Source organism: Nicotiana tabacum, chromosome 3, assembly GCF_000715075.1.
Source record: "Nicotiana tabacum cultivar K326 chromosome 3, ASM71507v2, whole genome shotgun sequence".
NCBI classification, from domain to species: domain Eukaryota; kingdom Viridiplantae; phylum Streptophyta; class Magnoliopsida; order Solanales; family Solanaceae; genus Nicotiana; species Nicotiana tabacum.
This window is the reverse complement of record NC_134082.1, coordinates 213,136,970-213,150,132: the sequence shown is the minus strand read 5'-3', so window position 1 is coordinate 213,150,132 and position 13,163 is coordinate 213,136,970. Positions and strand designations below refer to the sequence as shown.

At 35.6% G+C, this 13,163-nt stretch overlaps 2 protein-coding genes across 2 annotated transcripts; one reads left to right on the top strand and one right to left on the bottom strand.

Annotated features, from left to right (window-relative positions):
- Positions 1–115: 115 nt before the first annotated feature.
- LOC107829841 (COP9 signalosome complex subunit 3) lies at positions 116–6,299 on the top strand. Its single transcript, XM_016657307.2, has 11 exons — positions 116–487; positions 1,065–1,180; positions 1,278–1,524; positions 2,150–2,207; positions 2,335–2,424; positions 2,895–2,960; positions 4,393–4,482; positions 4,651–4,809; positions 4,887–5,008; positions 5,713–5,785; positions 5,864–6,299. The coding sequence occupies exons 1-11, from the start codon at positions 291–293 to the stop codon at positions 5,930–5,932; spliced, it is 1,287 nt and encodes a 428-aa protein (XP_016512793.1). The 5' UTR covers positions 116–290; the 3' UTR covers positions 5,933–6,299.
- A 181-nt stretch (positions 6,300–6,480) lies between these two features.
- Positions 6,481–11,257, bottom strand: LOC107829850 (kelch repeat-containing protein At3g27220). Its single transcript, XM_016657317.2, has 7 exons — positions 10,771–11,257; positions 10,094–10,279; positions 9,748–9,977; positions 8,708–8,878; positions 7,609–7,714; positions 7,289–7,495; positions 6,481–6,896 (listed from the first exon to the last, which is right to left on the bottom strand). Exons 1-7 carry the CDS (start codon positions 10,969–10,971, stop codon positions 6,726–6,728), a joined length of 1,272 nt encoding a protein of 423 aa, XP_016512803.1. The 5' UTR covers positions 10,972–11,257; the 3' UTR covers positions 6,481–6,725.
- Positions 11,258–13,163: the final 1,906 nt, after the last annotated feature.

Below are 13,163 nucleotides of genomic sequence, written 5' to 3'. Positions count from 1 at the left end.
TGAAAGTTATAGTTGTCGGGGGTCTTTTGAAAATAGGCTCTTTGTCCGCTCGCGTCTGCATACACGCATCTAGACCTTACTTATTAAGTTTTATTGGATTATTGTTTTTGTTGTTGTTGTGAAACACTCCGGACATAAAAAAATAAAAAATAAAAAATAAAAAATAAAAAATCCTTTCTTAGGCCCAATTGTAGCCTCGGTACTTAAGCTTAAAATCACAGAGTTAAAAAACAAAATCCGCTGATATCGTCCTTTGATCAGTTGGTTGCATAGCTCGTTGGTAAGAAGAGATGAATCTGAACATGAATTCAGTAGAATCACTGGTGGCTCAAATCCAAGGGCTATCGAGCAATGCATCAGACGTAACTCAGCTTCACAACTTCCTCAAACAATCGGAAGAGCTTCTCCATTCCGACTTCGCTCGTCTGCTCTCTTCGCTCGCTGAACTTGACCCCAACACTCACTCCCTCGGCTTCCTCTATATCCTGTAAACTTCCCTTTTTCCTCCTTATCTGTTAGGAGTACTATGTGTTTGTTCCCAAATTTTAGGGTTTGAGGATTCCCTTATTAATTTTGGATTTGAGGCAGACTTGATTAATTAGTTGATTACGTAATCTATATTATCACAGAATTCAACCATCTGTGGGATAGTGCGCAGTGTGTGTTTAACAGCAATATTGCAGGCATTGTTCACTCAACTTTCAGTTTATTGCACTAAGTCGCTAAAACTAGAGTTCTTACTGAAAGTCACTATACTACTTTTATGTAACCAGAAAGTCACTTAACTATGCCTAAGTGTCACAGAAAATCATTTGGAGGTAACAAAAGAGATGTTTTATGTTATACTTAGGCAAAGTTGAATGACTCTTTGGTTGCCAAAAAAATTGTCCAGTGACTTTCTGTGATACTTTGGGCAAAGTTGACTGTTCTTTTTGTTTGTTACCAAAAAAAGTTTCGTGATATTTGTGCAATAAACAAAAAGTTGAGTGACTATAGGTGAAATTAACCCTTGTACTTTGTCCAGTGTGTTTTGCTCATATGGTTATGTTTGTTAACTATAACAGGGAGGCGTGCATGTCTTTCCCAGCTGCAAAGGAGCAAGTTAATGAATTGCTTGTTTCTGTCGTAAGATTTATCAATTCATGTGCTGCAGAGCAAATTCGTTTGGCGCCTGATAAATGTAAATTCCTTTGATCTCTGCAATAGGTTGTTTTTGTGAATATTCCTGTTTATGGAATGAGTTATATTGAGGCTTGTCCGTTATTTTGTGCTTCCAGTCATTTCTGTTTGTAAAAGGTTTAAGGATCAAGTTATATTGCTGGAAGCTCCAATTCGTGGTGTGGCTTCAATGCTGACTGCTGTTCGCAAACTGCAATCTTCATCTGAGCAGTTGACGACATTGCATCCTGATTTTCTTCTTCTTTGCGTATTAGCAAAGTGCTATAAAACCGGAATCACTGTGCTGGAGGATGACATATATGAGATTGATCAGCCACGGGATTTTTTCCTTTATTGTTACTACGGGTCAGTAGCTTCAGCTTTGAGTTCATTTCGGTTGTGGTGGCTTCGTGTGTCCTTTCCCTCTTGCTAAAATTTCCCCTTTTCTTTTCTGGCCCTCGGTTCTGAACACGGTGGATAATGGGCCCCGTCTACTAAGGATAAAATGATGTACTTCAGTCAATTATCTCCCAAAATATTTTTTGGTTCAACAATCTCCCAAAGAATTCAATAGTGCTCAAAATGGGTTTGTCATTCTCAGCTTTGGGCTTTGTTGCATTAACTTAAATTATGTGTTGGATGTGCTATGATATTGGAATTACTTATTTACCTCTGTCTCTCTTGACATTGTGTAGCTCCACAAGTCTCAACAACAAAGCTTTTAACACCCCCATCCTCAATCATGTGTTTTGCTGATGTCACCATTACTAGAGGTCCTTCATTTAAGTGCATCATGGCAAGGGGGAGACTGTGGGGTTTGAGAAGGAATGTGAATCACAATGAATGCACCAATTTGAAAATGACACGGAGTTACTTAAAACATTTATAATTTAATGCTCCCTAATACATGATCTTTTAGTTACTCATGCAATATTTATGGATTTATGTCTTACAGTTGTCGATATGTCTTATAATTTTGACATAATAACAGGGGGATGGTTTGCATTGGACAAAAGCAGTTCCGCAAAGCATTGGAACTCTTACACAATGTATGTGATTGTTTTCTCGTTCCAATTTCTTTTATTGGTATTTGCTTTTGTTTTTTCATAATCTCAAGTTGCCTTGTGTAGAATATGACTGTTAGTTATGCTGATTCTTGCTGATATTTGCTTTTAGGTTGTGACAGCACCTATGTCTACTTTGAATGCAATAGCCGTTGAAGCTTACAAAAAGTACATTTTGGTTTCACTGATTCATCTTGGGCAGGTTCATTTTTTGCGACTGTTTTTACTTGCTTTAAATTGTATAATAATTCCTGTGAGCAATATACTATCTTGTTGAGACATCTCTGTTGGAGGGCAGTTTATAAGATTTATGTGGGTTTCTTTTCTGAGGATGGAGCAGGCATCAAATATAACCTTCTTTTTTCAAGACATGGTACGATTGCTCGTGTATCTTATTTAGGTGTAACAGAAAGAGTCATCATTTTGGTGCCTAGGGTAGTCTAGGGCTCTAGGCCATGTAGTGAGAACTGATTGGTGATTAGATTGGATATGAAAACATGTTTTAGAAAATCTCATGTAAACACCACCTATCCACCTCACGTCCTCATCGTCATTCTGCACACACGCACACACACCAATAAAAGAAAGAGAATCTGAGGGACCATGTTTGTGCTGTTCATCTTGCCTGGTTTTCATTGTCCTGATTAAATTGATGTTTACTTCTACTGGCAGTTCTCTACTAGCTTTCCGAAGTACACTTCGTCCGTGGCTCAAAGGAATTTAAAGACCTACGCTCAGGTAATTATGTCATTGTGCAAACATTGGATCCAAGTAGCAATGATCTGCTCGCAGCACAATGAATGGAATTTGTGTTTTTTCCTCGTTTGATTTTGGATAATGCAAGATCTGTTGAGCACACACAGTTGGTATTAGAAATGATGTATTGATCTGGGTGATGTTTCAAAATATAAGCATTGCATTTAAATCGGTATTAGTGGGGATAATTGAAACGAGAACATACAGCAAGAGCTTTCAAATTAACAACATTAAGTCAAACTGATGAAAATAAATTAAGGAGCTTGAAGAAGTGGCACCTTTCGTGGCTCATGGCATTTAGGAAAACTGTGCTGGCTTGTATGTATAGCTAGTTCAAGTTATGAGATTTCCTTTCAAATCATTATTGAGTTGGTATTGCAACAGCTTTAGGCAGTAGTCTTTTCTCTATTTGACAGTCAGTGGCCCTCCTAAAGGTAGTCTTAGTCTCTTAGAAGCTATAGCAAGCTGGAGGGTGAGGTATAACGGGAGCGGGAATAAAGCAGCACGGAGAGCTAGTCTGCCATTCTTTTTTTGGACGAAATGAGAGACTTAAGACCTTTAACACGTTCCTTGTGTTTTATTAATTATTTTTTTGCTTTAAAGGAATAACTCATTTTTGGATAGGCTTGACAGGAGACCGAGAATATTCTACGTTCACAAGTACATATGCTTTGGCGCTATCTTGGTGATTAATACAATAAAAACTTGATTTATCAAAAAAAAAAAAAAATCATAGGTGAGAGTGGTAGAAATCTGATTAGGGTATAATTGGAAAGAGATTGAGCAGACAACAAGATCTAGGCCAATTCTCTGGCATGTATGCTCTTCTTGTGTAGAATATAACATGGACAAGCTTATGCACTTCCTTTTAATGTTACATTTAAGTTAATGATTCGGTTTGTTGACATACTCATTGCATGTAATTTTAGTTGCTGTAGTGTGATTCAAATTTTACCAAGATGTTAATTAGGCAGTTAATGCAAGAAAAATAGATTGCTGGCCTTTGTTTTGTTTTGGAACACAAAAAACCTAAGTGAGTGTATTTCAAAATACCAGCTAAATTAATTTTTATTTTTGTTGTAATCTGGCCTATTAACTGCTAATGACATCGGGAGAATCTTACGTTTCTTTTATGAAGTCTTATAAGGAGGACTAGTAAGCATACATTTTCTTAAGTTTTTTGTCTGCTAAAATTGCTTAGTTGGTTTTCACTTTCCGCATTGCAATTCTGACTTGTTAACCTTTATGGATATCGGAATTCTATTTTTGTTTCTTATATTAAGATTTGTCACCTCTTATGCTAGGAGCAGGCTTTTACTTATAATTATTGTCTGTCTAAATAGTCTTCCGCTTTTCTGGGGAAAATTACACCTGGTATGATCTGCTTATTTGTTTATTTTTCCCTTTTGAGCAGCCCTACCTGGAGTTGGCAAGTAGTTATGGCAGTGGTAAAATCGCCGAGCTTGAAACATTTGTTCAGACAAACAAGGAAAAGTTTGAAACTGTAAGTTCTCTGAGGTCACACTGGTGCATTTCTTTATCTTCGAGGTGTTAAGATGAAAGCATGGATGCATAGTAAGGCTCTCTTATCTGGTATCTCAGCTCATACTCCTCATGAGAGTCTATCTTTGGTGAAAGGTGTAAATTTCGATAATCCTTTCCTTATTTTCAGGACAATAATGTCGGATTAGTGATGCAAGTAGTGTCTTCTATGTATAAGCGCAATATTCAGCGGTTAACTCAAACATACCTAACACTCTCCCTCCATGATATTGCTAACACTGTCCAGCTAAGAGGCCCTAAAGAGGCAGAAATGCATGTGCTTCAGATGGTAGGTGGAGATCTACTGGGTTGTGTTAGTCTTCAAGGCTGAATCTTGAAATGTTGATGTTTTGCATTTGGTTACAGATTGAAGATGGTGAGATATATGCAACGATCAACCAGAAGGATGGTATGGTTAGATTTCTGGAGGATCCTGAGCAGTATAAAACATGTGGAATGATTGAACACATCGATTCATCAATCAAGAGGTGAGACTAATGTTATTTTGGTCATTGGAAATCGAGTTTCCAAGAATTTAATTTCCCTTAAGCAGCTCATTAGGTGATGTATCCTAATAATTACGCCTATGACTCTTAAGAACTTGATATGTTCTCATATTCCTTTTTAGATTACTTTCAGAATCAAGTCTATGTTTTTTCTTGTAACTAGGCTGTCATTTTTTCTGTTCAATGTGGTGGCGACTGCTACTGAATACTGATTGGCATCTAAAATACAGTTTAATCAGAACTTCCCAATAGATTTGGAATGAGGTTAATCTTCTGCATGTGGTAATAATGTTGGATGATATGATGTGTATAGAGGGATAACGATTTCCATCCATCACGTGTATATCTGCACCATTCGCCCACACAAGGAAGCATTTCTAAAGTTAGTGGGTAAGGGGAGGGTGATATTGAAATTTTGTAGTTGAAGTGGGTATACATAGGAGAAGAATTGAAATTTGCATCATTTACTGATAGTAGGTTGAGGTAAAGAATTTTCATCCAGTGCATAGGATGAGGTTTTTCTATCGACTTATGATACTCTTCGTCATAGACATCTCTCACCCTGCATACGTATGTTTTGAAGAACCAACAATATGTGAATCCTGCTTATTATTAGTGTTCTTATCAATTGCTATACAAAGATATCTGAAACAGCAGTGATGTATGCCTTTTGTTTTCTATTGCAGAATTATGGTGCTGTCGAAAAAGTTGACTTCTATGGATGAACTTATGTCATGTGATCCTATGTACCTAGCAAAGGTAGAGACTTTGTTAAAATCCTCTGTCACTAACTCTGTAATTTTCTCTAAATTTAATTTGTGTTTACTTGCTATGCAGGTCGGTAGGGAGAAACAGAGATTTGATTTTGATGATTTTGATAGTGTTCCTCAGAAATTCCCCATGTGAGACAAGCGAAGTTCAGCTTCTGAGTAAATATGGCAAATGATGCTAGATCTGTTCATTTGAAGTATAAGCAAATTCTATTTCCTGTGTCCCTCACCAAAAGTAAGAGAAAATAGTTGTAGTTAACTCCTGGTTCAGTTAGCAAGTATCAAGCTTGTTTGCTCTGTCGCTTTGTTTCATTTTGTTGGGGCAGATTGCACTGCTTGCTCTAGTTTCTTTTGATCTGACAAGAAGGATACTCTCTCCTTGCAATGGGAGCCTAGGACTAGGAGGATCAGATTCATTTTCTCTGGTGGGCGTTGATGTTCTAGTATCTCAAGTAGTAGTTTTCTGAATGGTTAAAGATCTACCAATTTTGGGTTACGACAGACATGGGTAGGTCATATCTTTTTTTTTTTTTTTTTGGGTAATGATTTGGTAGTTAATGTGAATTGTCCCGACTAACTATGAGTCGTGTTGCGAGGAAGTGCTCTTTACCAAAAAAAAAAATCATTCTCATGGCTTAAACTCGAGGTCCAGATTTTCACATCTTTCTTTCAAAGATTAAGTTTAGGAAACCGTATAATTTGAAATGACAAACAACAACCCTAGTATAATTCCTTAGGATTTACACTCGCGACATCCCCCACATTCATCGATGGTAAAAGCCTAACATTGACATTACATAAAATCCAAAAGGCAAAATGATACTAACCAACAAATCTAACATTTCCTTTTAGCACTGAATGAAGGTACCCTTGCATTCAATAAAATTGAAAAGCGACATGGCCGCTAGGAATTGGTAGCACATCAGTTATCAGTGCGACAATCTCAATTTGGTTCTCCACATATCTCCTACTACTTTCCTGGGCTGTGGATTATCTGGTCCTCTATCCCGCTGTCCAGAGGTGAAATACAACCATCCATCCCAGAAACCGGCCAATGTCGTCTTTGCACGGTATGGCATCTTTCCGATGACAGACCATGTCTGTAGAAATAGTAAAGAACTCAATGTTACAAATTCATCTTGATTTTACTATCCAAGTAAGTGTGCCAAGTGATTAATGAACATATTAAAGATGTTTCTCATAATTATGTAAGACTAAGTATAGGCGGGAACGAGCATAAGTACAAGGGCGGATGTAGCCCTTTAGCTACGGGTTCATCTGAACCCACAACTTTCGACACACAATATAGATATCTCCTAAAAATTTTAATAAATATTAGATATGAACCCATAATTTTAATAGTACAATGACTTTAATGCTGACAATCTTAAATGTTCAACCCATTAAATTTAAATTCTAGATCCTCCTCTGCATGAGAATTAGTCAAATGATGAACATACGCTATATGTGGTACAAAGCAGGTGAATATTACCAGTGTGTTTAGGTCGAATCGGAACACCTCTCCAACCAAGATCATCCTTTTGGTCACAGGATGCCTTTCTGTTGTGCCTCCAACAATAACAATAGAATTATTTACAATAACCCAAGAACATTCTATGTGCGAATTCGGCTTTGGCATAGAAGGCAACCCTTTCCATTTCATATCTTCATCCAGCATATAAACATCACCATAAACCACCTGAAGCCACAGATGTAGAAATTAAAGTGATTTCCTGGAAAAAACTTTCACTATAAATCAGGAAGATAAAACCAGCAGATCAAACTGAAATAATAATACGAAAGATTTAATACCTCGAACCTTCGTGAGCATTTAAAGATAGGGGAGCCAGGTTTGGCCATGAAATCACCCTCTTGACCACCAATTACATAAAGATGATCATCAACAGCAATACACGCCCTGTACGGAATAGTTTCATAATCAGATTTTGAAGTAAACTGCACTTCAGAAACCGGATTTATATTTTTGAAGAAAACTTGATGACCTTGATTCTCACATTGTGAATTATGTCTTTCATGTAAAATAAGAACAAATGGATATCTGCAGCATCTGTTCCGAGTTATAAACTCTTACAATAAGATGATATAGCACATTTTCGTCTTCTAATTGAAAATAGCACAAACAAAGACAAATCATTCCATGTTAAGAACTTACATTACTTCCATCCCTAAGATTTTCCAAGTGAATCACGAGGGTTCTTACTCAAAATGCAAACTAAGTGCTAGATATTATGCAAGAGAATGAACTAATATAGATACCTTCTACTTCATATCGGGGATGAGGCGGGTTTGACAGGGTTGATCTTAGACGGTTTGTGGTCAATGTTGAGTCCACGCTATTCTTTTTGTTTTTCATAGCCCCGGGTCTTAATTGCTGATTATTGTTATTGCATGTCATCTATTTTATGATTTTTATGATGTTGTTACTATCTCTATAGTTTATGTTGATGATACTGATGAATTGTCCCTTGTTTTATATCCGTCTTCCTGAGACGAGGGTCTATCGGAAACAGCCTCTCTACCCTATCGAGGCAGGGGTAAGGTCTGCGTACACACTACCCTTCCCAGACCCCACTTTGTGGGATTTTGCTGGGTCGTTGTTGTTTTACGCAAAAAAAAAAAAAAAAAAAGAAGAAGAAGAAGAAGAAGAAGAAGAAGAAGAAGAAGAGATGAACCAATATGACCTGTTAGACAATATGATTGACCACCAAAATTTATGTTATTGAACATTTTCAAACTCAATCTTGAAACACATTTGACCTCTCAACATGGTATTAACTTTAAATCTCCTCATAAAATCCGTGATTAAATGGAACAAGGGGCATTAGCCTTAGTTTTTTAAGTGATACTTGCTGGCATAAGAAGGTGTAAGAAAAAAAGCAACAGAACAGACCTATGTGGTCCTCCACGAGGAATGGGTACTTCAGTGCGCCATTGCTTCTCTAAGGCTTTGCCATTTGCTACTGCAAGACTCCAATGCTCTATCCCAGGAGTGTGACGATTCTCTTTACTGCCACCCATCACATGGAGTCTGCCTTTCCAAAGCTGAGTTGCTGGTGCATACCTGAAAATATCCTATTCAGTACTTTATTTTTGAGTATCAAACTTCCTTAAAGTATTTATTACTTCAATATTATATCACTATGATATGATGCTAATTAGGATCCTGAAATATAGTTTAGTGGTTGCTACAAAGACAATTTCTTTATGCTAAACAAAGGAGCCCGCTCGAGATGCTAATCAACAAATTTGTAAGAAATAGGACACAATGGAAGAAAAAGATCCATATAGGTGATACTTACTAGTTAGGAATAGCCTTTAAATTTGTTAAGAGGACCTTTAATGTTATGACTATTTAATATTCTTACTATCATTTTTATATATATTTAACTTATTTTCACTTCTATTATTTTATTTTGGCAATGATGATGATATGAGTTGAGCTTAAAGAAAGAAGTGATGATTCATATTGCCGACCACGACTTTGTTTAAGACGAGGCATAGTTGTTATTTTTGTACACCGAACGAGTGAAATCCGTGTAAATACATCAGCTTCTTACTCGTGCAAATGATAATAAGATTGATATTAGGCGCCTTGATATTATATCAACAACCCCTATTTACTGTCATATTGTGATCACCAAAGATAGGACTATCTAGGTTTAATGTTACAAAAGAAACGCATAGGTAACAACCTGAATTAAGGGTCATCGGTCTGGGTAAAACCTGAATTAACCGTGGTGCACTTGCGGGAAACTCCTTGCCGAGGGCCTGTGCACCCCCGGGATTAGTCGGGGCTCTTAGAGACTCAGACACCCGGTGCAAATCAAAAAAAAAAAGAAACACATAGGTAACAAACTTATGATACATAGGGTGTCTCTATCAATAAAATAGGTGTTCTGCTCATAGTCAGTGAGGACACATATGACATACCTCGGTGCTGGCAATGGTGGCAAGCTTTCCCATTTTCTGGTTTCTGTGTCCAAAACAAATGTATTTGCAGTAGGTCCCCTACATTGCGGACCATATTGCCCTGTCACAATATATATGTATCTTCCATCAGTAGCCACCCCTAAATGTGAGTTCGCCATATCTTTTGGAATTTCAAAACTCTCTGTCCATGAATCGGTTGAAAAGTTGTACACATCAACATGAGAATGCACCTATAACAAGCACACAAACATAGTATATATTAACTTCCCAATTCTCAGATTTCAAGCTATTAACTCTACCAATTCACCACAAATAAAGGAAAAGGAAAAAAAGGGGGAATCTTTACATGGTCTAAATTTGCATATCCTGCAAAAACATAAAGCAAATTCTTGATTTGAATTGAGTACCCATCCAAACGAGGCACAGGTGCAGATGGCATTTGTTCCCATTTTAATTCAGGAGCAGGCAAATCAGCATAGGTCATGGCTAATGCTCTCTCCGGGTAACGATCCCTATTACTTTTTCCTACTTCCTGAATTACAAACACAAAAAAATGACAAATTAAAAACAACCCAAATACTAAAAATGACAACTTTTTGTAATATTGGCATTCCACAGAGAAAAATGGCAAATTAAAAACAACCCAAATCATAAAAATGACAACTTTTTATAATACTGGCATTCACAAAGAAGAATGACAAATTTAAAACAACCCAAATAATAAAAATTACAGCTTTTTACAATATTGGTATTTACAGAGAAAAATGGCAAATTAAACTCAACCAAGCACCAAAAATGACAGCTTTTTACTATACTGGCACTCACATAGAAACATGGAAAATTAAAAACAACCCAAATCATAAAAATGACAGCTTTTTATAATATTGGCATTTACAGAGAAAAATGACAAACCCAAATCAGAAAAATGACAGCTTTTTATAATATTGGCATTTACAGAGAAAATTGACAAAGTAAAAACAACCCAAATCCTAAGAAAGAAAGCCATTTTTTTTGTAGACTAACCTTTGGAGAGCCATTATTGGAGACATTAGCTGTAACAATACGGTATTTATCACGAGCCCAAGAGCTAGCAAGGGAAATATAAGGAGAAGAAGAAGCAGAACGAAAATCCCTTGTTAAGGAAATTCCAAGAAGAGCAACAAATGCTAAAAGAAGAATAATGGGTTTTGAGAAACTGTGTTTTCCTCCTACTGATCTTACCATTATTATTATTATTATTATGTTGTAATAATATAGAAGCTGAGGGAATGGAATTAGCCATTATTTGTTGTGATGATAGCATTGATATATTGATAGGATAATTAGTGTAAAGGATTGTTTAAGAGGAAGAAGCGCGAGCGCTAATGGTTTTTCTCTTTTGCTTGTTTGCTTCACCGTTGGTTTACAGCCTCTCTCTCTCTCTCTCTTTTTCTTTAGTTTATTTCTGGTTCACTGCCTATCTTCCTCCTTCCTCTTTTACCTGAATATTCCTTGCCATAGAATTTATCTTATTCTTTATTACATAAAAAATTCTATATTTAGAAACCACACAGGTGAAAGTGTTAGGGATATAGTAGATATGCCTAGATCCAATATCATATTTGATGATTTGAACATATTTTTGTGAACATTATTTGATATGAAATATATATGGCACCTGATATTCTTTTATCATAGTTATTAATTAATTGTTTGATTAATTTGATAAGGTCCTTGATTAAATTTTGAGATTTGTCATCGTGATAGAGATCATGATAATGAGAGCAAAGTCTCTTATAATTTAATCTAAATTTGTTCTTGATCATAGGATTATTAACTTGGACATTAGTAATCCGGTTAGATCAATATTTATGTGATCGTCTTTATGGGATAAAGATTAGTTGATCTTATTAACTAAATCACATAGATAGATGATGCATATAGAGATATGATCATTGAACCGATTCAGTGGATAAATCCTAATGGTTAGAATTACCATAAACTGTCAATAAGATATTCTCTTGAAGAATGTGATGTAACAGTTTCCTTTGACCTGAGATCGTCGTAGTAATTGACAAGTTATTTATTGTGCTTTGATACCAGACACCTATGGCCCTAGGGCGATAGTTGAAAGGATATTGGGTACGATTAAATACTTGGAGAATTATTGATGGATCAAGATGGAATCTATCAACTCTTGGTAATGAGTTTAAGCTCCATGTTGTCATGAATTATAAACGGCCAAATTAAGACCTTAGCCAGGGCATTGAATGAAAGAAGAAATGAGTTTCTTAAGTCATTCAATGATCGATTATATTTGACATGAACACATAGTTGGTCGTCTATTAGGATTTGACAGTTGAACCATATCCTAGGGTGATCTAGAGCTATAAGGACAAAAGGAATTAGTACATTATTCTTCTACTGGTTCTTGAGAGTAAATTGTATACTTCATACTATCCGGTCGTTAAGGAGTGTTACTAGACGCCACCCTTGATTAGTACATTGATGTGATCAATTTACTACCGGTTTAGTATTGAACCTATGGGGTCGCACACTTACTAGTGTTCTGATCTTTGCTAAAGGATTAATTAACTTATTATTTGATAATTAAATTAAGGAATTTAATTAGTCAAATAGATTTAGTTATTAGTCCAAATGAAATATTATTGTATTCTTTGCTAGCACATAGGATATAATTAATATTGTGAACAAATTTAAGTTTTTATTTGGAATAAAAATTAAATTATATCTCTTGGTTGAAATATATATGTGATATATATAACAAATATTTATTTATATAAAATATTAATGGAAGTCTTTGATTGAATCCAATTTCGAATTGGATTAGCAAAGTAAACGTCCATAAAAGGACTCGCCAGCAACGTGATATCCTTTTAAAAATGAGATGTCATTTTCTATAGTAAAATACCAACAAGGATTTTAGAATCCAAATTGGAATTGAATATGCAAAGTCTAATTTTTCGGCAGCCACAATCCCATTTGAATGAGATTCGTTTTTTTTTTTGGAAAGAAAAGTCCAATTTAGAATTGGACAACATCTTCACGTCGGCTATCAAATTCAAAGAATGAGATTAGTAGTTTATGTATAAGGTCAAAAGGATTTGTTGGCTACTTTGTCCTATTATGAATAGGATTTGTATTTTACAACATAAAATTATAAGAATCCAATTTTGATTTTTGATCCTCAACGGTGTTCCCGTGTTTCTTAACATAAATTAATAATTTGGTGCTTGAGTATATATATATATAGATATCGTACTTCACCCAAAATAAAAAAGGTGAACAAGTGATATAATTTTTAAGAAGCCACACAAAAAAACCAAGAAATATTCTTGACAAGAAAACTTAGTTTCTTGTTCTTTCTATTTTAGTTGAAGTTTTTGAGAAAAATTTCAACAAAATATTTCGTTTAA